This window comes from Bos mutus, chromosome 22 (assembly GCF_027580195.1).
Source record: "Bos mutus isolate GX-2022 chromosome 22, NWIPB_WYAK_1.1, whole genome shotgun sequence".
Lineage (NCBI taxonomy): Eukaryota > Metazoa > Chordata > Mammalia > Artiodactyla > Bovidae > Bos > Bos mutus.
This window is the reverse complement of record NC_091638.1, coordinates 48702195-48727665: the sequence shown is the minus strand read 5'-3', so window position 1 is coordinate 48727665 and position 25471 is coordinate 48702195. Positions and strand designations below refer to the sequence as shown.

Sequence of the window (25471 nt, the reverse complement as noted above, 5' to 3'; positions counted from 1 at the left end):
TGGCCCTCTGAAGTTCTGCCCCTGCATCTTGCTTCGCTCCTTTCCCAGCTTCACTAGGTTGCTCCCATGAGCATATTGGTCATTCCCTAACCCACCTCCTTAAGTGAGCTTCCCTGGACTTTACATCTCCCTTCAGCTCCAGCTCATCTCTCTGTTCCCTGAGTCTTTGCAAAATATCACCAGCATTGTCCACACTTGCCATCTCCCTTTACCTTGCCTCATTCCTTTTGCCCTTTGTAGTTGAGCTCCCATCCCACAATTCCAGTAAAACCCTTGTGTCCAGGGGGCCAAGACCTCGGGGCCTCCAAATTCCCTAGCTCCAGAGTCATCAGCTGTCTTCAACGCCTCCTTCCTTCCCTCCCAGGGCCTTGGGCCCTTCGCTTACCCAGGGTTTCTCCCACCCCACCAGCACATCCCCTCTCCAATCCCCATTTTGCACTCTGCTGGTTTCCTCACTGTACTCATCTCTTCTTTGTCTTCCTGAGTTTACTATAAATTCCACAAAGTTAGGGACTGGGCCTCCCTCTGAAAGGTCCGAGTGTTCAGCCAGTGCTAGACACATAGTCAGGGTATGACTAAACCCTGGAATGGCACACAGGCTGGTGGTGCCACCCACTGTCACCCTGCCTCCTATCCTGAATGTCATTCCTGGGTGTACATGTAGGTCCTTCAGTTCCAGCTCCCGAGGACAGGATGGAGGGGACCCGTCTCCTCTCCCCGATCTCTCCAGGGACCAGGCAGCTCCCACCAGCTTTGGCCTCCACTGAGGCATCTTCAGAATTCCAAGACCGTCTCTGGAATGCCGGGCCTGTCTGGAGAATGCCAAGGCTGGGGCACAGGTGGGGAGGCTGTGGAGTGGCTGGGCGGAGCACAACAGCTGCTGACATTCTGGCTGGAGCCTAGGCACTGCGGCAGCTGTCCCTCCGGTAAGCACCACTGCTGACACCTCGCTTCCCTGTGGTCCCCCATCTCCCGGAGGCCAGTCTCACTGTTATGTCCGTAGCTCTGGCCTGGGTACCCCCAGGTAGCTGAGAGTCACCAGGCCCCATGCCTCCACTCCCTGACAGGGAGTGAAAGTGGGTGCTGGAGTCATGAGGTTCACAGGAACTGGGAGTCCTGCCCATCAGGACCTGTTCATCGGAGTCCTCGGCTGGGAGCCAGGTGGCTCTGCTCTCCCCAGACTCACAGGATGACCCTGACAGGCCCCTCTCTGAGCCTCCCTGGGCACCAGGGTCCTTACCTGTCAAATGAGTGAGGGGAGGTAGAGTAGACGATTTGCCACTGGGTCTGGGGAGTCAACATTGCCAGCAGGAAATCTAAGTGAGTGGGCAGAGGGACTGGAGCCACAGGCCAGTTTCCCCCCAAGCGTCCTGCTTCCCCCAACCAGACATGAGAAGGAGCCATGGCTGCTCTGCCAAGTGGCATCCAGGGCTTGGCCTGGTGCTCAATGACTGCCCCTCCGAGTATTAGGACCTTTCTGCTGCCAACTGGCTGCCCATGGCCCCCAGGGATCTGTGAAACTCAGATTCCTGGGCCACCACAGACTCCAGATGTGGAATTGCTGGAGATGGAGCCTGGGCACCAGCAGTTCTAGAAAGGAGCCAGGTGGGTATGGAGCATGGTGGTCTCTGAGCTGTAGAAGGCGGGGTGCGAGGGTGGTGAGAGCATAGGTTCTGGGACAGGGAAGGTGGCGGTCAGGGCAGGAGAGGCCACTGGTGGAGATGGGGGAATGAAAGCTGGACACCAGGCCTCTAGGAGCACGATTTTATTGGCATTTCCTAGGACAGTGCTGAGGGAGGTAGTCATGGAGGGCCCTTCGTCAAGGACACACCCAAGTTCACATCCTGGGGACCCTGGCCCCCTGCCCACAGTCCCGGGGCCCAGTTGGAGTTGGAAGGTGGCACAGGCAGCTCTGGGTGAAGGTTGGTGTCTACTCCACCCCCTTCATGAACTCCAGGAACTCTGTGGAGAGACGGACAGGCATAGGTTAGACATGGGGCCTGGGCAGGGTGTGGGCAGGGGGATTCAGATGGACCCACTCACCATCGTAGTCGATTCGGCCATCGTTGTTTTTGTCACCGTCCTTCATGAGTTCCTCAATGTCGTCCTCTGTGATGGTCTCCCCTGTAGCCTGAAGCATTATCTTCAGCTCCTCCAGGTCGATGTAGCCGTCAGCATTTCTGCCAGTTGGGTGAGAGGGGCCTCAGAACCCATTTTAGGGGCAGGGGAAGGGGGTGAAACAGCCCTGCTCATGACCCTGGGAAGCAGGGAAGGGCCACCGGGAGATGAGGCATCCTATTCCCTTATCGCACAGAACAGGAGATGGAGGCCTAAGGTCACAAAGCTGTCCCCCTCTGCCCAGCTCTGCCAGGGTCAGGGTCGGAGGTCCAGGCTCACACACTCACTTGTCAAACATGCGGAAGAGGTCTGAAAGCTCTTCCTCAGACTTTCCTTTGCTGTCATCCTTCATGCACCGAACCATCATGACCAAGAACTCATCAAAGTCCACTGTGCCGCTGCCTGGGGGAGAGGGCGGCACAGCCATTAAAGGGCAGTGGTCAGAATGGCTGGACACTGACCCCAGTGGTGTTCTCACTGAATCCTCCCAGTGACTCTGAGGCGAGTGTGATTATTGCACCCATTGCATAGATGATATGGTTGAGGATCAGAGAGGCCAAACAGCTCCTTTAAGGGTGCAGAGTAAGAAGTGGCAGGGCGAGGGTTCAAGTCCCCCCAGAGCTGGGGGCCTGGGGAGGGACAAATGGGCTCACCATCCTCATCCACCTCGTCAATCATCTCCTGCAGCTCCTCAGGGGTGGGGTTCTGCCCCAGCATCCTCATCACCTTGCCCAGCTCCTTGGTGCTGATGCAGCCATCCTCAGCGCCCAGCACGAAGATGTCAAAGGCCGCCTTGAACTCTGTGTCCAGTAGGAGAGGAGGGGAAGCAGAGCAGCACGTCTCAGTCAAGAACCCTGAAGGCCAGACGCCAAGGGCTGCCTGCTAACCTGCCCGCTCCCCTCTGAGACCTCTGGGGTGACAGGGAGAGGGACCCCAGCCTCGGGCCTGCAGCCTGGGGTCCTCACGCTCCCCCAGCTGGGCCCTGCTGTTTCCCCACATGCATGGTGGGGCACTCACCATTTTTCTGCTCTTCTGTCAGCTGCTCTACCTAGAGAAGAAAAGAAGTCTCAGGCTCAGACCTTAGCTGCTGTCGAGGAAACCAGCCCATTCCACAGGTGGGAAGACTAAGCCGGGAAGAGGCAGGCCATTCCCAGGTCACCGAGCAGAGGCCTCAGTTCTCCCAGCCTGCCCCCAAAGCCCTGAGGTGACCCAGCTCGCCTCCCTGAGGCTGGGCTCAGGGCCAGGGTGGCAGGTGGGCACCCGCTCCAGGACCAAGGTGACCCTGAGTAACAATAGCCAGTTTGGCCACTCAGTGTCCGTTCAGCCCCCCTGATGAAACCCAAGCTGGGTGGCCTGAGGGGCAGCTGTCCCTCAGGTTGGGACAATAAAACCACAGCGGGGGTGGGCAAAGCTACCCGCTGTAACCTGACCGGTGGCCACTGGGCTATTTTTAACGGGGGACAAAGTTAAACCTGGTGATTGTTCTGGGGACTCTGGCATGCAGGGGGTGGGGCAGCGTTATCTGGCCCCTTGGCCTCCTGGTGTCTCAAGAGCCAAAATTAGTCCCTGGCCCGCCAGGCCTTGTATGGGCACGGGGTGGAGGGCTGCCCCCTCCCCCAGCTCCACAGACTCCTGCAGGAAAGACAGGGGCACCCCCAGAGCCAGCTGTAGCCTTCCCTGCCCAGGAGGGGGGCCATACTTCCTGGAGCTGAGGTAGGGGTTCCCTTGCAGACAGCTGTCTGTGTCAGATGCCCTTGTCTCTGTGGTGGACAGAGGTCAGCAACACCCCCACTCCTAGGATGGAATAGCATCTGAAGCCCCTCAGTGGCCCCTGCAGGGACTTGGGGTGACCAAGAAAAGGTGACCACCCTCTAGCCCTTCCCCCAGCTGAGCCCCTGAGCCCTGAGCCTGCCAGGCTGAACAGGGGCTAGGCCCCAGGTCTGTTATTCCCTCCTAGTCCCTCTGTGCCTGCCTCAAACTTCAGAGCCCTCTGCAGCCCCCTCCTCACAACCCCTGTCCCACCCTCCAGAGCATCTTCAGGCAGCCAAGGGGCTGGTGGGGGATTGGATGTGTGAGAAGCAGAATGTGAGGGGCAGAAATGGGGAGAGGGAAACAGCGACAGAGCCTCAGAAGGAGAGCTTGGGAGGAACAAAGAGACAGAGACTAGGAAAGAGACCAGACACAAATGCAGAGAGGTGTGTCCCAGAGACAGTGACACAGACTACAGACGTTTGGAGACAGGGCTGGACATGATGCCATAGCTTTGATGTCCTCCACCAACCCTGACAGTTCCCCCCGGATCCTAAACTCTTCACCCCTTCTACACCCTGGAATGCCAGACCAACTGGCCCCTTGAAGGTCTAGGCTGAAAGTTCGTGGACCTTATCCTGGGTCCCCACCACCTCCTTGGGGTGACCTTGCCCCTGAGCCCCCAGTGGGTACGCCCACCCCAGCCCTGCCCAGGCCCATCCCTTACCGCAGCCTTGTAGATGTCATCCATACTGGCGGCTCACAGGGCAGGCTGCTGGGGTTGCCAGCGGCCCTGGGCTTAAATAGCCCAGCCCCGCCGCATTCCCGACCCAGCCCACCCCTGCCTGCAATATCCTCTACTCCCTCCCCCGGCCCTGGTGATCTCACACTGGCCTGAGTCCCTGTGTCCTCTGCCCAGGGCAAGGAGCAGATGAAGGGCTACAAGGATCAGGGCTCTTTCCCTCTGTCCCCCATTCCCCCAGGAGACTCTCTGGAAAGGTTTTTAGAATGAATGAAAACATGAGTCCAGGACAGGCAGGAGCTGCAATGCAGTGGGCCCCAGGCCAGCAACACAACTCTTATCCAACCAAGGAGGTGGGTGAGGCTCCTGGAGGGGTGGTGACTTGCTCAGGTCTGGCTGACTTGGCAGCTTCTGACTTAAGCGAAACCCCTCTGGGCTTCCCTGGTGGCTCAGATGGTAAAGCATCTGCCTGCAGTGCGGGAGACCCAGGTTAGATCCCTGGGTTGGGAAGATTCCCTGGAGAAGGAAATGGCAACCCACTCCAGTACAGTACTCTTGCCTGGAAAATCCCATGGACGGAGTAGCCTGGTAAGCTACAGTCCATGGGGTCGCAAAGAGTCAGACACGACTGAGTGACTTCACTTTCCTGCAGCAGTATGCAAGAAGAAGCTGGGAGTGGAGGACCCTGCCAAGAGAAGCCTCGAATACCAAGCTTGGATTATGGTGCTGTGGGACTAGTGGAGAAGGAAGGCACTGGTCTACCTCAAGAGAGTACGGTTTGGAGCCCTTCTGCCAAGGGTGCCAGAGGAGCCTTTCCCCAGATCTGTCATCTCCTCCGGGAGAAAAGTACCAGGTCTAGGCTGAAATGCACTCTACCAGTCAACAAATACACCGACAGATGCCTCATCTGTGTAAGACTCTCCCTCTCCAGTTGGGTTACTACCTCTCTTCTGGACCCGGGTTAGGGCTCCTTCTCTGTGCCCATGCTTCCCTTTTCCAGCACTGTAGTTCCTGAGTCCAGGGCCTATCTGTCACCCCCTCGTTTTGAGCTCTGGTAGGATACCATCTACTCTTGCCTGGAAAATCCCATGGATGGAGGAGCCTGGAAGGCTGCAGTTCATGGGGTCGCTGAGGGTCGGACACAACTGAGCGACTTCACTTTCACTTTTCACTTTCATGCATTGGAGAAGGAAATGGTAACCCACTCCAGTGTTCTTGCCTGGAGAATCCCAGAGACGGGGCAGCCTGCTGGGCTGCCATCTATGGGGTCGCACAGAGTCGGACACGACTGAAGTGACTCAGCAGCAGGATACCATCTGGGGGTGTTGTGCCAGATGGCCAGCACATATCCTTTCCACCTAAGCCCTCCACGTCCTTCACGCAGCTGGTTTTGAGTGGCTCAGTCGTGCCTGGCTCTTTGTGACCTCATGGACTGTAGCCTGCCAGGCTCCTCTGTCCATGGGATTTTTTCCAGGCAAGAATACTGGAGTGGGTTGCCATTTCCTCCTCCAGGGGATCTTCCCTACCCAGGGATGGAATCCGCGTCTCCTGTTTGGCAGGCAGATTCTTTACCGCTGACCCATCTGGGAAGTCACAGAGCCTACACCAGTTCCCTGCCTTGCCTGCCAGCCATTGCATGGATTAACCCATTCAATTCTCTAGAAAGTCCATTTGACAGAGATCTCTGAGTCTTGCAGAGGTTAAGAACTAGCTCAGAGTTATTCTGTCCTGTTCGGACTCCAGGTACAAATCAGATCCTCCTTCAACACACTCGGGTCCTCCAGGGAATGAGACCAAGAGGTAGGTGAGATTTAATTACTGTCGCTTTTGCGGAGAGGGAAACTAAGGCCAGGCGTGGCAGTGACTCGCCACGGAAGGTGCAGGGCCATCCCTCCCGAGTGCCAGAGCCCAGAGCAATTCCCGCCCAAGCCTCAGTTTCTCCCGAGCTGCAAGGCGCGCGGCGGGCGGGGCCTAGGGTACCGATTACGCAATCGAACCGTCCCAGGCGGCCTGCGCACGCGCGCCGCGGGCCGCAGCTGTCAATTACGTGCGCCGGGCGGAGTGGGGCTGGGGCGCGAGAAGGCGGCGGGGCCAACATGGCTGCACGGCTCGCGCCGGGGGCGGGGGGCAGCGGGGGCCAGGGGGCGGTGGGACGCTGACCCCGCCCCCTACTGCTGCCAGTCTGCGCCGGGCGGCGGCGGCGGCGGCGACCGAGCCCGGAACATGGCGGCGGCGGCGCGCAGCTTCGGGCCCGAGCGGGAGGCCGAGCCGGTCAAGACGGCGCGCGTCGTGGGCTCTGAGCTCGTGGACACGTATACGGTGTGCTGGGGGCCCGGGCTCCCGAACTGGAGGTGGCGACTGGAACCCGGAGTCTTGAGTCCGGGGCGGGAGGTTGGGGTGGGCTTCTTGGCCCCGTAGCTGGAGAGGAGGATGTCGGGGCGCTGCGACTTTGAGGAGGGGGCCTGGGATTGGCAGAATCTGGGGAACGGACGCTTGGGCTCCGCAGGTCTGGAAAAAGGGTCTTGGGGTGGGGCGCAGAGAAGGGGATTAGGAAGGGTATGTGTTTAGAAAAGGAGGCTAAGAATGGGAAGGATCAAGGGATAAAGGAGGCCTGCAGAGGAGAGGGGGCAGGTTGAGGCGGAGGCTCCCCTGGAGGGGCGCCGGCCTGGGAGGACGTGACAGGGGTCCCGGAGAAGGGGAATTAGGAAAGGGGTCTTCGGATGGTATCAGCGGAAAGGGTCAGGGCGCTGCAAGCCATGAAGAAAAAGAGAGGGCGGGGCCTTGGTCTGGGGACCCTTGGGGTTGCAGTTGACATTTGCTCAAAAGTGAAGGGGGCATCTGGGGGCCTTAGCGCTCAGGCAGAGACAAGAATGGAGGCGGGTGGAGCGCAGACCCCGGGAATTGAGGGGGTGGCTCAGGACTGAGTCCAAGAGCCCAGAACCTTAGGGGTCTTCATGGGTTTGGACTCGGGCGGTGGGTGAGAGCGGCTCACTGCCCATGCACACTTCAAGACTGTGGAGGAGATGCAGGATAGAAAGGGGAGAAGTTGCAGACTGTGATGAAGTAGGAGGCCCTCCTGGGTCTGGGTGGGCTTGGGCGCCTATGGGCCTGGTAGGCTGCCTAGCAGGGACTGGCCCCAAGGTGGGGGTGGCCTGAGCACCTCTCAGCCTCCTAGCCTTTGTTCTGGGACCATGGTGAGTTGGGGAAGGGGGCTTGGCTCTGCCTTCACCCCACCTCCTTGGCCCTCATCCTAATCCTCCTCCTGAGGGTCATTTTTCTGGCTCTTTCTCCTTTCCTGGGCAGGAGGAGGGGGAGGGAAATGGTCAGGCTGTGGAGGGGCTCCTACGGATCCTGGAGCAACAGGCCTGCTCCTCAATGGAGGCTTCAGTTGAGTTGATTATTTTCTCCTCCCCCTTCCCTGCGTGCTGCAGAGAGGGGCGGGATGCAAGGACCATGGGGCCTCATCCAGGTGAGGACTTAGCTCTGGTCAGCCATCATGCATGCAGTGTATCCACCTGGAGGGTTAGCTCCAAAAAAGCTCTCCTAGTCCACAGGGCTGAGGCCTTCCTCTGAATGGGTGTTGGGAAGGTGGTGATTTTGTGTCCTTTTATCCAGGTATGCTGAGTTGAATAATTATCAACACCTACCTTTGATTGATCAGTTACTACATGCCAGGCCCTTTACAAATCATTTTGCATGCATTACCTTTGATTCTTAATCCTACCAGATTTTAAGATGGGAACCGAGGCTCAGACAACTTAAGGCTCCCAGTCACTTACATAAGTTGACATACATACATAAACTATAGCCAGGAATGGCAGAACCAGATTTTGAACACAGGTCTTCCTGACCCGTTCGCTTCTGTTAGGGCTTAATTATCTATCACTGCCCTCCTCTGCGGAGAAGGCACTGGCACCCCACTCTAGTACTCTTGCCTGGAAAATCCCATGGACGGAGGAGCCTGGTAGGCTGCAGTCCATGGGGTTGCTGGGAGTCGGACACGACTGAGCGACTTCACTTTCACTTTTCACTTTCATGCATTGGAGAAGGAAATGGCAACCCACTCCAGTGTTATTGCCTGGTGAATCCCAGGAACGGGGGAGCCTGGCGGGCTGCCGGCTGTGGGGTCGCACAGAGTCGGACACGACTGAAGCAACCTAGCAGCAGCAGCCCTCCTCTGAGCTTCTAAGTGCCTTGACTCCTGGCTGTGTTCAGCTCCTGAACCAGCTGAAAGTGTTGGAAAAGGACTTGCTTCTAGAATATATAGTCAGGGCTCCTGAAAAAGAACTAAAGCAGAAAAGTTGGTCCTGCCAAACCTGACCCTGTTTTGCCTCAGAAGGAAAGGCCTTTCTTGCAGTTCAGGTTGGATTGGACTTTGAATTACATGGAGGCTTAAACATGGAGTTTAAAAACTAAAGAGATTGCTTAATATGATAGCTGCCTTTTTTGTTTCTCACTGTTGGATAGGGGTCAGACTTGTCCCATATGCCTGCCAGATCCAGTGCTAGGGCCATGGAGGAGGCTAAAAGGGGCCCCCTGCTTCTCAGCAAGGGTCAGGTACAGAGGCTGGTGGGCAGGAGCAACTTCACTTCGGCCTGGGGGGTTTGGGTGTCCTGCAGCTATTGCTAAGGGTGGGGTGGGGCTTTCCTCATTGCTGGCTAGGCAAGGGCTGTTTTCCCTCTTAGGTTTACATCATCCAGATCACTGATGGGAGCCATGAGTGGACAGTCAAACACCGCTACAGTGATTTCCACGACCTACATGAAAAGGTAATTGAAAATTGGGGTCCTGTGTTTCAGGGCTTTGGGGGCTTTTAGGCCAAGTTCCCATTGTGTCATGGGTTGGTTTTAGGGCAAAACTGGTTTATTAATGTAAACAGCGAAAAAAAAAAACCCCAAACCCGTTGGATCCTGAGAGTTCAACCCTTGCATGAGACAGTGTGCAAGGAGTGTATTTGAACTTCAGTTTTAAGATTGACAGTTGTAGCTAGGATATGAGATGCTGGGATAGTTTCCAGGGGAGGGAGCAGGCTTCAACTTGTTCCACCTGGGTATACCTATTCCAGAACCCGTGCTTTAGTATCTGGCTGTAATTCTTTCTTTGCGTTGGAGAGAGCTGCCTTTCTCTGGGTCATTTGTAGCGTGAGAATTGTGTTGTGGTTTAGAGAAGATGGTGACTTCAGGGGCTTTGAGGTATTTCCTAAATGTCTCCAGAGTCTCTTGGTGGAACTCATTGTCTAGAACTGTATCGGTGTTTCTAGTGCTAATTAAACTTGAGGCCAAACCCAGGTGCGCTAGTTTGATCACTAATCGTGGTGCTCCTGCCTTGATGGGCTTCGTAGCGAGCACCTGCCCTCAGCTGCTTGCCTTGGCCTTGCACAGTTACAGAACCTCTTGGTCTGTGGTTGACACGCTTGTGTTTTCTTACAGCTTGTTGCAGAGAAGAAGATTGATAGAAGTCTGCTTCCGCCCAAAAAGATAATTGGGAAAAACTCCAGGAGCTTGGTGGAAAAGAGGGAGAAGGATCTAGAAATTTATCTCCAGACGCTCCTGGCCACCTTCCCTGATGTGGCCCCCAGAGTGCTGGCCCAGTTCTTGCATTTCCACTTTTACGTAAGTTCCTCTTGGGTTTTCGCCTTCGCCTGCAAGCCTACGGCCACCAGAGCTCCAGGTAGCAAACCTTGTAGACCTCAACTCTGAGAGTTAGGCTGGAGTTGGAGCCTGTGGTTAGTAGATGGAGGAGCATCCTGGCGGGTTGGGGTTCAGACAGAGCGTGTTCATAAACGGATTTGCTTTAAATTAGGCTGACCGGCTCTGGCCACAGAGAGGTTTTCCTCCACCACAAGTCGTTTTGTTTAGCAAAACGGCCTGTGGGTGTTGAGTAAGGTTTCCATCCAAATGGATGGGGTTAGATTAGAAACAGCTGACACCTGGCATTGACTATTGTTGAGTTGTTGGTTCCCAGCTCAAAACTAATTAAGGGATCCATCTGTGTTGGCAGAATATTGCCATCTTAGGGCATCGTCAGAGTCCAAGGTGCTGAGTGAGGGTAGATGGCTTCCTCCAGTGGAAGTGTACGTCTCAGGGCAGCTCTGCGCTCCCTTCTGGACGGAGGAACAACGGTCACGGGCTGCTGGTGACAGTATGAGTTGTCACACTTCGGGGGGGAAGTTTGGTGCAGCATGAAACCAAAACGTTAAACAACCCAGTAATTTCATTTCTGAGAATGTATTCTAAGGGAAAAGACTGGGCGACTGAGAAAAGGATATAGGTGTAAAGGTAGTCATTCCAGGATTATAATAAGATGCTGAAGACACTCAAAAGCCCCATAGGAGGCGACTTAAAAAAAAAAGGGTGCTAGCATGGGATTGGATATTGTGCTGCTAGAAAATGACGTGTCTGTGGATTTGCTGATGGAGGAAAAGAAATACATTACTAGATGAAAAGAGCAGGGCAGAAAATGGTATTAGGGTATGGTCCCATTTTTATTTAAAAAAGAAGTTTGTATGAATATATTTGGGAAAATTCTAGAAGGTTATACATCAAAATATTACGAGGAGTTGTTTTTGGGTAGTAGATTTTTGGATAATTTACATTTAATTATTTTCCTTTTGTGTGATGAAGATAGGAAAAAAAACCCGAAACAACCCACTCCCTTTTCAGGCTTGCCTTTTAGGAAGGGACCTGTGGGTTGTGGTCTTAAAAGCCCAGACTTGTTTAAAAAATAACTGTCTTGAGATATTTTCAGAGTGAGACAGCTGAGCCTTTCTTGAAGGGTTGGACAGAACCTGGAAATTTGGTGACGGCCCTAGCACTGGGCCACTCAGCTTGGAGGGGCCTGTGGGAAAGAAGAGCGGCTTTTATAGATGGGAGCTACGTATGTGTATCTATCTTTGGATTTTGTTTGGCATGTATGTACCCGTAATGTATGTGGTTAGCAGTAATTTTCCTGTTGCAGCCTTTTTTTTTTTTTTGCATTTTCTTTCCTTATGTGAAAAAGAGAAGTCCGTTCCTTATGTGAGTCTTTCAGATAACTGGTTAGTGTTTAAGAAATGCTGTACTTTAAGAAAGCTTTGATTAGCTATTTAAGTTTAAAGTATAATTCATTGCTTAAGACCTGGGCCTTTGAGGCAGTCTCTTAGCTGCCTCTGAGTATGCAAAGGCCTGGACTGCTTTTTGTTTTTTAAATGATTTGTATGTTAATTATTATTTTGGTTGCGCTGGGTCTTGGTTGGTATGTGCCGGCTTTTCTCTAGCTGTGGCGATGGGGGCTACTCTTCGTTGTGGCGCGTGGACTTCTCGCTGCAGTGGCTTCTCTCGTTGCGGAGTGCAGGCTCTAGGTGCGCGGGCTTCAGTAGTTGCAACACGCAGGCTCCCAAGTTGCGGCTCAGTCGGGTGTGGGCTGCCATTCCCTTCTACAGAGGATCTTCCTGACCCAGAGATCGGGCTTAGTTGCTTTATGCCTTGTGGAATCTTCCCGGGCCGGGAATCGAACCCATGTGCCCTGCATTGGCAGGCAGATTGGAGTTCACTGAGCCACCAGAGAAGTACTGGGCTGCTTTTTTTGAGATAGGTTTGCCTGACGTAGACCTGGGGCCTACCCTACATCTGTAGCAGTTCTGGTTTGAGGCATGTTCTCCTGCTTGGAGCAGTTTGAACATATCTGAAATAATTATTATCAAAAGGGCCTCTTGGTTATATAAATCCAGAGTTCTAAAAAAGCGGTTGATCCATCATTAAACTAAATCACGGTTGCTTAGCTGTGGCACAGTAGGCGTGTTGGACCAGACGATTGGTGGGGGGGCTGCCCTGTGCAGTGCTGAGCAGCATCTCTGACCTCTGCCCACTAGATGCCAGTAGCGCCCCCCCCCAGTCTCCCCCCCGCCACCCCACCACGTTGTAACTACCCACAGTATCTCCACGCATTGCCAGGTACTGCCTGAGGGGCAAATTGCACCTGATTGAGAATCACGATATTAGATCTTCAAATGAATTTGGACAGACAGGGCCCAAAAGATTTGTCAGCTTTCTTACAGACTGGGAGCCCTTAGGGAAGGTTTCTGGTAGCCTTCGCCCCCATCAGTGTCCTCTCTGAATTTACTCCCAGTGTAGTCCACCTCTTGTGGGGCTGCCATTGGACAGGGTGGACCCAGGGAACCCTGTTTGGCTGGGGTGTGGATTTTTTTTTTGGTATATAATTCACATACAAAATTCACTCTTACAAAGCATACAAGTCCCTGGTTTTTAGTATATTAACAGAATTGTGCATCTGTCACTACTGTGTTAATTCCAGAACATTCATCACACAGGAAGGAACTGTGTACCCATCAGCAGTCACTAATATGCTTTCATAATATATAGGTTTGTATATTCTAACATTTCATATAAATGGAATCATGCAACATATGACCTTTTGTGACTGACTGCTTTCACTTAGCATAGTGTTTTCAAGGTCTGTTCATGTTGTAAACAAAAATAAGTACTTCAGTTCTTTTATGGCCAAGTACTACTACGTTGTTTAAAGATACCATATATTGTCCATTTATGAGTTAATGGACTGGTAACTTTAGCTTGCTTCCAGTTCTTGGCTTTTATTAAATAAGGCTGCTGAGAACATTCATGTTTTTGTGTAGACCCATACTTTCTGTTGGGGCTTCCCAGGTGGCCCAGTAGTAAAGAATCCACCTGCCAGTGCAGGCGATGCAGGTTCAGTCTCTGGGTCAGGAAGATGCCCTGGAGACGGGAACGCCAGCCCACTCCAGTATTGTTGCCTGGGTAATCTCATGGACAGAGGAGCCTGGCGGGCTGCAGTCCGTGGGATCACAAAAAGAGTCAGACACAGTTCAGCAACTAAAGGATAACAACAACATACTTTCTGTTGGGTATATACTAGGAGTGGAATTGCTGGATTGTATGATAACTCTGTTTATGAGGAACAGCCAAATTTTCTTTCGTAGTGGCTGCACCATTTTATTGAGTTGGCCAGAAAGTTGGCCAATGCATTCCTACCAGCGATGTGTAGGCTGTTATGTTCGCACGTCTTTGCCCACACTTGCTACTGTTGGCTTTTACTGTAGCATCCTCATGGGTGTAGCGTGGTACCTTGTGGTTTCAGTTTGCATTTGGCTAATGACTAATAATGTTGAGCTTCTTTTCGTGTGCTTGTTGGTTATTTGTATATCTTCTTTAGATAAAGTTACTGAAATCTTTTGTGTTTCAAAAATTAGGTTGTTTTTGTTGTTGAGTTATAGGAGTTCTTTGTGTACTCTGGATATTTAAGCCCTTGTTAGAAATATGATGTGCAAATCTTTTCTTTCATCGTGTGAATTGTCTTCGTTTTCCTGATTGTATTCTTTGAAACATAAGTTTTCGATTTTGATGAAGTTTACCCATTTTTTTCCCTCCAGTCACTTTTTGGTATCATATCTAAGAAACCAAATTCAAGATAACAAAGATTTGCAACTATGTTTTTCTTCTAAGAGTCTTACAGTTTTAGGTCTTGTATTTAGGACTGCAACCATTTTGAGGGGATTTTTGTATACGGTGTGAGGTTGGGGCCTCCACTTTGGGGCAGGCTGACAGGCAGGCAGAGCCGTTTGTCTCCCAGCCCTGCTGCTTCCTGACAGTTTATTCAAAGGCGGTCATGGAACCTCTGTGTGTCTCAGTTCCTCTTGTGAGTTGGAGGGGGATGATCCCAGGCCCTTGGGAATTGCAGGAGCCTGTGCAGTGATGGTGAAGGGCCCAGAAGAGGTCTGGGCTTATGGCGGGGGCTCTCCAGGTTCCAGCCACTGCTAGCTATTCTAGTTAGGAAATGCATTCACTTCTTGTCAAAGGTAGCATTTATATCATTTTGTTATCTTGAAACCAGTTGGGTAGAACAAAGACACTTTTTGAAATTTGAAATCAGAGTAGGATAGGACTGTTACCATCCTAAAGGTAGCTTTTGGTTGTTTGTTTTAGTTGCAGAATATAAGCTGTAAGTGATAACAGATATTCTTGCGGCTTACTTATGGTCTTGGAGCTCTCTTCAGCCAAAGTTTAGGCTTGAATCTCTCAATGGGGAATTTTTACTCACACAGTGTTCCTGACTTCTGCTGGTGTGCCTCATATAGGCATGAAATAAGTTATCAAGGGCTCCGACCCCTGTGTGTGTATGTAAACCACACAGTGATGTGTAATTGAGCCCCTCGTTAATGCTCCAGTGACACACACGCTGTGCTCAAGCCTGTGCCAGGCAGGAGCGTTGGACTGGCCTGCGGTTATTCATTGAGTAGGGTCTGTGCTGCAGGGGGTTCACAGACCTGCATGTACTAACATGCTGTCAGAACAGTGGTGTCCGAACCACAGCCTAATAGTCTGTGGTGCATTTGTGTGCATAGCTCACTTGGTAAAGAATCTGTCTGCAATGTGGGAGACCCGGGTTCGATTCTTGGGTCGAGATGATCTGCTGGAGAAGGCATAGGCTACCCACTCCAGTATTCTTGGGCTTCCCCTGTGGCTCAGCTGGTAAAGAATCTGCCTGCAATGTGGGAGATCTGGGTTTGATCCATGGGTTGGGAAGATCCCCTGGAGAAGGGAAAGGCTACCTACTCCAGTATTCTGGCCTGGAGAATTCCATGAACTGTATAGTACATGGGGTCGCAAAGAGTTAGACACAGCTGAGCAACTTGCCTACAGGGGTGCTGCTCAAGGGTGCAGACCAGCACTTGACCCTGGCAGGTGGCTGATTGATTGGAATGTAACATGTTTGGAAGTGGGTATTATAGTTTTTAAACACCTATTTTTTTTTTATTGAAAAAATTTTTGAAGTTATAAAGAATGTCTTTTAAAATTTTAATTTATTTATTTTTGGCTGTGCTGGATTTTTCTTGCTGCAGGCAGACTTTCTCTACTTCTGGCAAGTGGGGGCTACTCTTCATTGCGGTGCATAGGCTTCTCACTGCGGTGGCTTCTCTTATTGCAGAGCGTGGGTTCTGGGGCGCACGGGCTTCTGTAGTTGTGGTTCCTGGGCTCTTGAGCACAGGCTTAATAGTTGTGGTGCGTGGGCTTAGTTTCTCCTTGGCATGTGGCATCATCCCGGACCAGGAATCAAACCCACGTCTCCTGCACTGGCAGGTGGATTCCTTACCGTTGAGCCACCAGAGAAGCTCCCTGCCTTTTTTTTTTTTTTTTTTTTTAGGGTATTTCAGTTCAGACATCTGTGGGACCCTGAAGTATTTCAAGTCCCTTAGCAGGATTGGGTGGAGTGTGTGTGCGTGGGGGAGTACCCGTTTGCAGAGGTACCTCTGGGCAGAATCTGCAGGAGCTTTAAATGGGACCCACCGATGCCCCTGTTTCCTCCTAGCAGGAGGGAGGCCCAACCCTGCTTACATTTGGCCACAAGGCCACAGTTGAACCAGAGTACTCTGAGGAGGCAGACAAAATGCTTCTCTGAAAAGACTTATACTGTGGATTTTGGGACTGAGGCCTTTCTTTGTTTCCCCTTTAATTAAGAGTCTCTCAAGGTAAAGATCAGCCAAGGCAACTAAGTTGATAGTGTTGCCTGGTATAGCTGCAGGGAGTGCTTCCTGTAGCCCAAGGGGAGGGGCGGAAGAAATTGTCTACTTTTTAGATTGCTCAGAAGTGGAAACATGCTCTTTGTTTAGCATGAGTCCTTGGCCCTCACAATCTCCCAACTTTCTGGGTCTTCCAGAAATTCCAGCCCTATCTCATCAGCTGAGCTGGTGTTGACGCCAGCTGCCCAAAGAAATGTAACTCTGAGGATAAGGGTTGCTGGTACTAAGCGTGGGCTGGGGGCCCTTTTCCCATGTGAGACCTAGTGTCCCTGCTGGGAATGGAGAGTCTGGGGAGCTGCTCTTGGGGACTGGAGGTGGGTGCGGATCGGAAGCCTCTCGGGAGTCTGTGTCTTTCTAGGCTGTCCAGGCGATGGGCGATTCTGACTGCACGCCAGATGGGAAAGTGCTGATCTGGAGACAGGGCTTAGTTCTCAGAGTGTAGGTGGAGAAATGAGCTTCTGGGTCATTCCATGGTCTTCCTGATCTTCGGTTCTTCATAGCAGCCAAGGAAGTAACTGCCCAGCAATTGAATTGTTGCAGGAGACTGAAGTTGAACTTCTGAGTGAACTGATGGCCTGTCCTCTCATTTACTGGAGCCTCTCTGGCTCAGAACCTGCTGTATCCTTCTGGTGGCCCTTTTACATTTGACCCTGTGTCTTGCCAGACTCTGAGCCCCCTAACAGTGGAGCTGTGTTCGCTCATTTTTCTTCCTTTGGCTTTTTGTTCATTTGTGAGAATAAGGAGGAATTAGTCTCATACAAGCTGAATTTCAAGCAGATGAAATAAGCACATTTTTTAATAACAGATACCTTAGAGTACTAAAAGGAGAAATTAGGGGAGTGTTTTTATGACCTTAGGGTTGGGAGAGAGGTCCCAGAAGTCACAAAGGAAAAGAATCACAGGTTAAAAAATGCACACTTGCCAAACCTCCCTCTGTCAGGAGAACCGGTGTGAACACATGTAAGGGGCATGCACAGACAAGGAAAAGACACTTAGATATTTGCAGCATGTAAACAAGCATTAGGGTGTCCTGTATGTGTGAAAGGTAAGTGAGAGACGAACCATAGAAAAACAGGAGAAGGACACTGTCTCCTGCAGCCTGGTGCCTTTCAAGTTCCATAAACACACTAATTGCGTGTCCTGGTGGCAGAGGGGTTCTTGTGAACTATGGAGGTGATCGTGCAGTTTTCATCAGGACCTGTTTACAAAAGCCCTGTTGGCTGCCATCGTCAATTAGGTGCCGTTCTTACCTGCAGGATGTGGGGTTGCAAGCCCTGGGGCTCTGGCAACCCCATGGTTACACCCCGAAATGCTGAGGCAGTCAGCTGTCAGCTGTGTACTGAGAGAGGCTTCACGGCTAAGCACTTGAAAGTGTGGCTTTGCGAGTTTCTTGCCATGTAACAGTGAGGATCGCAGCCTGTCTGCACCTCAGTTTACTTACCTGTGAAATAGGATTCAAAATAAGAGCCTCCTGGCCTAGGGCGCCTGGAGGATTGAGTGAGCCTCTTGGTGGGGAGCACGTAGGCCATTGCCTGGTGTGAATTGAGACCCAGCACGTTAGCTGTAATGTGACTGAAGGTCATTCTTGTACTGCCTTTACCCCATCGCCCTAAAAGGGAACCCTTTCCTGCCTCTTCCTCACGACCCTGGGCTGGGTGGTGCTGTCACCAGCCTTGGAGGGACGGCGCAGGAAGAGAGCCTGTGCTCACTCTTTCCTCAGATACCTGTGGGACACGAATGTCAGTAAAAATGGTCACTCCCAGGCCGGGCTGGCTCTGTGAAGCCTGTTTTTTTTCCCACCAGGGTAATGGGAACCTCTTTTCCAGAGGAAGCAGGACTGTCTGTCTGCCATGCCTCTCTCAGTAATCTCCCAAGGCCAGTTTTGGGAGCTGTTGACTTCCCAGCCAGCGCCTGACATGGCCAGGCTTTGCGGTCTCCTGGGCCTGGAGGTCAGCCCGTGCTGAGTGGCCTTGGAGCTGTTATCCACATAACTGGAAATGCTCTTTTCCTTTCTGAGCTGCTTGATTCACTTTAGATTTACTCTCTCCGTTTTGTTTTACTTCTGGAGAGCTGGCTTTGGAGCAGTGGAGGGAGTAGATGGCAAGAAAGGTGCAGGTCCCAGTGGTGGGGAGCAGGGGAATATCCTGACTGGATTTTGTTTTCTCTTTAGGAGATTAATGGCATCACTGCAGCACTGGCGGAGGAACTCTTCGAAAAAGGTATATGGCCAGGGGTCCTTGAAATACTGGATGCAACTTGGCTAGCCCTGTTAGGTGGCCAGGGGCCCAGAACTCTGTCAGCTGGCTCTGTGCCAAGTGGGTTCTAGCCAGGACCCACCTTCCCAGGGTTGCCCAGACCCCTGGGCCTGGTCCACAGGCAGGCCTGTGCACCTGTCTGCTCTGCAAGTCTGAAGAGCTGTGTTCTTCACCTCAGGACCCTGGGGCCCCTGTCCTCGGGGGCTCTGTTCTCAGGCTCAGATTGTATTCCAGGGCCTTCTGATGGAGTTCTAGAAGGTGGGTGGTGTGCTGCCCTCTTGCACCGGGTTTGTTCTTACCTAAAAGGGTTCGGATGGCACCGAAGCTGCCTCAGGGTCATGACCCTGCCTGAGAGCACAGTGACGATGGCTAAGATGTACTGAGTGAGTGCTTGTGGGCCAGACTTCTGTGTGTGTCTTACTGCTCCCCTGAAAGAGGGCCGGACAAGGACGTTGCGGATGAGAGGCCCGGTTAGCTGTCTGAGGGTGCATGGCTGGAAAGCACAACAGGAGGCCCAAACACCAGTGTCGGGCTCAGAAGCCCTCCTGCCCTGCTCTCGGGCCCCTTACTGTGCTGGCACCTTGGGTCTCACTTATTAAGACATCTGTGTCTTAGAGGTTACAGTGGGCTGTTGCCCTCAGTGCTGTGCCTGCGCTGGCTTTCTCCTGGCCAGGGCCTCAGATTGTAACTCAGTTTCACCTCCGAGAGGCTCCCAGAGCAAATTCCTGTGGCCCTTCCCGCCTTTGTAATCACGTGTTGACCCTGAGCTATCAGCCCAGGAGGGAGGCCGCTTCCGCATGCTCAGGAGGGTCCTGCCTTCGTCCTGACTCGGCGCGCATAATGGGTGCCGGCCAAGTGCTTGTTCACTGTTGCCCGAGTGGGCAGCTACCCTGGCCGCACAGCGGGGCTGGGACCCAGTGCTCACCTGTTGGGCTGTGGCTGTTGCAGGAGAACAGCTCCTGGGGGCTGGCGAGGTCTTCGCCATTGGCCCCCTGCAGCTCTACGCAGTCACCGAGCAGCTGCAGCAGGGAAAGCCCACGTGCGCCAGCGGGGATGCCAAGACTGACCTGGGGCACATCCTGGACTTCACCTGTCGCCTTAAGTACCTTAAGGTAAAGCTGTGGGAGCCTGGTCATGGGGAACTGCTCAGTCATGGGCACGCAGCTCGTGACCTGGGTGGGTGTGTGTGTGTGTGTATATACACACTGCAGGCCCTGGGGAAAAGAAGGTGACATTTGGTGATCTGGCACTGTGCTTCCGCCTCTGAGCACCAGGGGGCAGTCATGGTCCAGTGGCCCCCTACGTTGAACCTTGGCTTTAGCCTGCTTTGTTGATCATGGAAGTGCTGAGTGGGAGTCCTTGCCCAGACTGCCTCTCGCAGCCTGGCAACGATGAACACGAATGGAAAGTGCTGGTTGCAGCAGCATCCCTAATTCACACCGTTTATTTGGCTGTAGGTTTCTGGCACAGAAGGACCTTTTGGGACCAGCAACATTCAGGAGCAGCTCCTGCCTTTTGATCTGTCTATATTCAAGTCTCTTCATCAGGTGGAGGTAAGGCCCAGGGCCCCTGGAGTGCAGGCGGGACTGTGCCCTCGCAGCATGGTCTGATTTCTGACCATTCTGTCTGTGCCTAGGGAGTGTTCCTGAGGTTGAGTGTCTGGATTTAATCGTAAGGCACTGCTGCATTTGTGTCTGTCAGTATGTGGCAGATTCCATTTAGGGGAGTCAGGCGCTGTGGAGGCAGAGAGACGAGCTTCTGCTGCTCTTGGCCGGTCTGCATGTCCCCACCCTGCAGCATTTGGACAGGTTGGAGCACCAGCGCCCAGCTTCTCCTGGGCTTCTTCATTGCTCAAATTGAAGTGCTAGGAAGTCGTCCTATGGGTCACACAGAGCCAATTCCATGTCTGCATCTTCCAGGGCAGATCAGCAGAGGGGTTGCAGGATTCTCTGCTCTCTGCCGTGCCTGTACCTAACAGGAAATACTTGGCATTACTCACTGCAGAGCTCCTGGGTTCACAGTGCCAATTTTGTACCTTGTTTTTTCTTTTTTTTTTAATAAGAAGGGGACTCAGTAGAGAATAGGGGAAAACACTTTAACACAGCAAGTCCTCGAGCATGGCTTTGTGTGCAGCCCTGTTCCTCATGTCTAATGTTCATTCCTCGATGAAATCTTCTCAACAGCCACATGAAATGGGCACTTACATTCCCATTTTACAGTTGAGGAAACTGAGGCTTAGGGGGGTAAGGAAGTTTGGCCAGGATCACACAGTTAAAAGGGGGAATCTAGTGTCTGAGCTCAGCAGAGTCTGACTCTGCAACGTGCCGGGCTTGTCTCAGGAGGTCCCTTGAGGACCCTTCCTTCGATGGGCATCTGGTCCTCGACCAGCACAGGCAAGTGGGGCTGGGTAGTGAGAGGAGTGCCTGGTTGGGCAGGCTGCGGCTCTGCCAGGCGGGGCCTGCGGGTATGTAGTGTAGCGCTCGGACAGGTGGCTTGAGGGAGGTGGTTTGGCTTGTCCCCCTCCTTTCCCCTGCAAGGCTGCCGAGGCCAGTGGAGTGGGGCAGGTGATGTTGCAGAGGCCCCAGGCTCTCCAGCTCTGGTGTCCCTGGCTCTCACTTTGTGTCCAGCCACCCAGCCCCAAGCAGCTGTTCAGAGAAACGAGTTTGTGTCTCTGTCTCACGGGCTACTTCAGAACATGTCTAGTTAGCACTAAAAATGGGAAAGCAGAGACTTAGGGTTTGAGTCACTGCCTGCCTCGAAGGATTTGGGGTCACTGATGGTTGTGCTCCTTTTGTGTGTGGGTGGGACTTCATGGGACTTCCGTTGGAGTGACGATGCCCTTCTGAGACATAGCTGTTCTTGTTCCAGATAAGTCACTGTGATGCCAGGCGCATCCGGGGGCTGGTTGCATCCAAGCCCACCTTGGCCACAATGAGCGTCCGTTTCTCGGCAACCTCCATGAAGGTAAGCGCCACCTGTTAACCTTCCTGGGTGCTGTCTGAGGGGCAGGGCCCTGCACTGTGGTGCCCTCACTGCCATCTGTCAGGAATCAGAAGCCAGACTTTCCCCTGGGCAGCTGCACACTCATGTGGGACCTCCCAGTGCTTGACAGTCCCTGTAGCCTCAGGCTACATCATCATCCCGAATCAACACTGTAAAACCAGAGATTTTAAGAGCAGGGTAATCTCCACCCCCCAGAAAAGGTCACTGCTGCTGCTAAGTCGCTTCAGTCATGTCCGACTCTGTGCAACCCCATAGACGGCAGCCCACCAGGCTCCGCTGTCCCTGGGATTCTCCAGGCAAGAATACTGGAGTGGGGTTGCCATTTCCTTCTCCAGAAAAGGTCACTGGTTTTTAATAAATTTTCAGCAGCACGAGTGTCAGAACATTTAGTAGATGAATTGATGGAAATGTTCTCTAACTATGAAAAGCCCTGGCTTAGCACTCATTTGTATTTTGTTCTCAGTGAACTTGAGTAGGCAGGCGAGGTTGTGTGTGGTGGACCCTGTTGTTTATATGTGAGTGACACAAACTCACAAACCAAGTACGTTAAGAGGTTTTATCCCTTCTCTCTTTACATTTTTATGATTTGCATCTTAGTAATGACTTGACTTCCAGGTGGCGCTAGTGGTAAAGAACCTGCTGCTAACACAGGAGATGTAAGAGATGCTGGTTTGATCCCTGGGTTGAGAAGATCCCCTGGAGAAGGAAATGGCAACCCACTCCAGTATTCATTCCTGAAGAATCCCACGGACAGAGGAGCCTGGCGGGCTACAGTCCATGGGGTTGCCAAGAGTTGGACGCGACTGAAGTGACTTAGCAGACTCAGTAATCTTAAAGTTTTTCTAGAAAGAAGTATAGTGTTACTTTTAGAACTTAGAGTATCTGATGAAGATTTAGGTTTGATGGAAAGTCTTTCTCTTGAGGCTACTGGCTGAAAAGAGGTGGCTTGTTTCAGGCAGCTTTGCCCCTCTGGGAGATACTCCCTGCTTCCCTGCTCAGGGAGCCCAGAGTGATCCATTGAGAGAGGAGAAGTCTTATCAAAGGGCATCAGAAGCCGAAGCGAGAAGACCTGCCTCCTTCCCAGTAGACGGTGCCCCCGTGCTCCCTGCTGCTGCCCTGTCTCAGCCCTCCTGGATTTTACCCTGTGAAGTAATGGTTAAAAGGCCTATTGTCAGCCGTGGGGGCCACAGTGCCAGCTTGTAAAGCACGGTTGCCTGGAAACACAGAAAATTCTGACCTTCAGCCTCCAAGATTTAAGCCAGAAAAGGCATCACTGTATAACGAGGCTCTTGTGAGCTGGAAAAGCGTTTGCTCCCGCAGCAGGGCCAGAACATATTCCAAGTGGCCGTTATGTTTCTAAGCTCTTCAGTTATTTCACAATTGTTTCGAGGCATATGAACCAAAGCCCCGTTTTAATGCAAGTTCACTTCCACATACTAAATATGCTCCAGCCCTTCCTGAAATTTTGCAATGATTGTTTTCCCAATGAGTGTTGCATGAGGGCTACCATGGGGGTGCTCACCAGATGTTCTCACACAGGAAGTCCTCGTTCCCGAAGCCTCGGAGTTCGATGAGTGGGAGCCAGCAGGCGCAGCCCTGGAGGGCCCCGTGACTGCCGTCATCCCCACATGGCAGGCTCTGACCGCTCTGGACTTGAGTCACAATAGCATCTCTGAGATCGATGATTCTGTGGTACGCCTTCCACGGCCTGACCAGACCCTGGGGTTGGGTGTTTAACGCTTTACCAGAAGGACCACCAAAGACCTGCATCCAGTGCTCTGTGCACTGCCGGCAGTGCTTAAGTTAATGGGGTTATTTAAAAGTTATTTAAAATCTCAGGGCTTCCCTGGTGGCTCAGTGGTAGAGAATCCGCTGGCCAATGCAGGAGACACTGGTTCAATCCCTGGTCCAGGAAGATCTCACAGAGCAGCTAAGCCCGTGCACCACAACTACTGAGCCTGTGCCCTGGAGCCCCATGAGCCCGCACGCGGCAGCTGCCGAAGCCCACGCACCCCAGAGCCTGTGCTCCACACAGGAGACGCCGCCACGATGGGCGGCCTGAGCACAGCCGCGTGGAGAGTGGCCCCCGCTCTCTGCAGCTAGAGGAAAGCTGGGCAGCAGTGTAGGCCCAGCACAGCCAAAAATAAATAATGGGTTTTTTTAAAGGAGTGCTTAGAACGAAATGAAGTGTATTAATTGTGTGTGCATTTGATAGCATAGACACAGTAAGTGGTGAAATTTATTCCCAAGAAGGGGAGCAGAAAAGTTAGTCCGTAGGTTCCAGGGACATTCCTGGTAGTTCAGTGGTTAGGACTTTCATGTTTCCACTGTAGTGGGGACAGGTTTGATCCCTGATCAGGGAACTAAGATCCAGTGTGCCTCACAGTGCAGCCGGGAAAAACAGAACAGGTTCCAGATGTTCCCCTGTAAGAGTGACATCCAGATGGTACTTGGGCAGGAGTGTGGTTCCTGTGTTTGTGCGTCTCGATGGGGGTAGGTAGAGTTGAAGAAGCACACACCTGCTTCTGTCTGCACTTGCTGTTTATCACTTTTACAAGCCAAGTGTTCTAGAAAAGCAGTGCGCTGGTGCTCAGCCATGGAGGCCCTCTGTTACGTGTTCCTGAGGATGTGCTGCTGGCTGGGCCCTGGGAGGTGTCCTGTCAGGGGCCCTGCACAGATGGCCTGCCCAGGAGTCTGTGGGCAGGCAGAAGCATCTGTCCCTCCTGTGGAGGGGCCGGAAAGGGTTCAGTCTCCTAGGGTAACGTCAGGTGTTGTCTTTTCTTTCACAAGAAACTGATTCCAAAGATTGAGTTCCTGGACCTGAGTCACAATGGAGTGCTGGTCATGAACAATTTGCAGGTAATTAGTGTCTTTGGAGACCTTTACTGTCTGTGAGCTTCTCACAAGGTCCCATTCTCCTGAGATCCAGGAGGCTGATGTGGCCTTGGGAGTCTTGGGATTTCTCTCATGGGCACTTGAAGGGTATCTGGGTGTACCAGAGGTTTGTAAAGGCAGAGCCTGCTGCCATTCCCTTTAGGTCGCAACAATGCAATGAGCATGTGTTGCTGTACTTCCCAAAGTATAAATACACATTGGACATGATAAAGATGATGCCTCCACTGTGAAGATGGACAGCCTTGTTTTCAAACCCTGCCTCTACTCCTACCCTGTGGGCCGTGTTGGCCCTGTAAACCTGTGCAGGGAAGAAGAGTTTCCCTTCTGAAAAAATGTCAGCGGGAACAGAGCCAACCTGCAGAACTAGTCATTGAGGCTGGAAGGCCCGTCCCCCTTCACATCGGTGCCCGTTGTTTGGACCCTTGGCCTTAACCCCGGGACCCTGTTGTCGCTGCCGCCACAGCACCTGTACAACCTTGTGCACGTGGACCTGTCCTACAACAAGCTCTCCTCCTTGGAAGGGGCTCACACCAAACTGGGCAACATCAAGACCCTGAACCTGGCGGGCAACCTCCTGAGGCATCTGAGTGGCCTGCACAAGCTCTATTCCCTGGTCAACCTGGACCTCAGCGACAACAGAATCGAACAGGTGAGCTGCGCCCCAGAAGGGACACAGGGTTCTGGGGAGGCTGTGCCTCGACGTTGGTCACTTCAGTGAGAACGGGGGGCTTTTGTTGGCCGTTGGCTCGTGTTGTCACGTTGCTGAGTTGTTAGCGAAGGGACTCGGGGGATGCCTTTCAGATGGAAGAGGTCAGAAGCATCGGCAGCCTCCCGTGTCTGGAGCACGTGGCTCTGCTGAACAACCCCCTGAGTATCATCCCCGACTATCGGACCAAGGTGCTGGCTCAGTTCGGAGAGCGGGCCTCGGAGGTAAGCTGCTTGGGGAGACTCAGCTGCAGGTGACATCTGCCTGCTTCACAAGGCCGTCCTGACCCTGAGTGGCCTTTCGGATCAGGGAAGCCCACTGCCTCCATAGGAAAAGGCTCCCTTGCTCCTCTTCTCTTAGGGGCCACAGGCTGCCACGCTTCCTCCGTAGGCTGACCTCATGTCGCCTCCATCAGAGCATCAGGCCTGGGGGGCTCTCCAGGAACCAAC

The 25471-nt window shown here is 52.7% G+C and overlaps 2 protein-coding genes across 3 annotated transcripts in view; one reads left to right on the top strand and one right to left on the bottom strand.

Annotated features, from left to right (window-relative positions):
* Positions 1 to 1750: 1750 nt before the first annotated feature.
* Positions 1751 to 4727, bottom strand: TNNC1 (troponin C1, slow skeletal and cardiac type). The gene is made up of 6 exons (XM_005898094.3): positions 4595 to 4727; positions 3136 to 3166; positions 2772 to 2918; positions 2406 to 2520; positions 2044 to 2180; positions 1751 to 1962 (listed from the first exon to the last, which is right to left on the bottom strand). Exons 1-6 carry the CDS (start codon positions 4616 to 4618, stop codon positions 1931 to 1933), a joined length of 486 nt encoding a protein of 161 aa, XP_005898156.1. The 5' UTR covers positions 4619 to 4727; the 3' UTR covers positions 1751 to 1930.
* Positions 4728 to 6641: 1914 nt separating this feature from the next.
* Positions 6642 to 25471, top strand: part of NISCH (nischarin) — a 62691-nt gene continuing 43861 nt past the window's right edge. The window contains exons 1-11 of one of the 2 annotated variants that reach the window (XM_070360062.1): positions 6642 to 6928; positions 9295 to 9378; positions 10039 to 10221; positions 18334 to 18382; positions 19367 to 19530; positions 19876 to 19971; positions 21287 to 21382; positions 22961 to 23113; positions 24212 to 24280; positions 24780 to 24965; positions 25118 to 25246. In XM_070360062.1, the coding sequence (XP_070216163.1) occupies positions 6833 to 6928; positions 9295 to 9378; positions 10039 to 10221; positions 18334 to 18382; positions 19367 to 19530; positions 19876 to 19971; positions 21287 to 21382; positions 22961 to 23113; positions 24212 to 24280; positions 24780 to 24965; positions 25118 to 25246 (1305 nt within the window). In that variant the 5' untranslated portion in view covers positions 6642 to 6832. The remainder of the gene's footprint in view (positions 6929 to 9294; positions 9379 to 10038; positions 10222 to 18333; positions 18383 to 19366; positions 19531 to 19875; positions 19972 to 21286; positions 21383 to 22960; positions 23114 to 24211; positions 24281 to 24779; positions 24966 to 25117; positions 25247 to 25471) is intronic. The other variant, XM_070360061.1, reaches the window with a different exon arrangement.

What these genes read in the sequence shown, in the direction of transcription:
- TNNC1 (XM_005898094.3), bottom strand. Translation starts at nt 4,618, where the DNA reads ATGGATGACATCTACAAGGCTGCG. An exon ending in CTCTTCCGCATGTTTGACAA is followed by an intron (nt 2,181 to 2,405) that starts GTGAGTGTGTGA and finishes CCCAACTGGCAG; the next exon opens with AAATGCTGACGGCTACATCG. An exon ending in TGGCCGAATCGACTACGATG is followed by an intron (nt 1,963 to 2,043) that starts GTGAGTGGGTCC and finishes GTCTCTCCACAG; the next exon opens with AGTTCCTGGAGTTCATGAAG.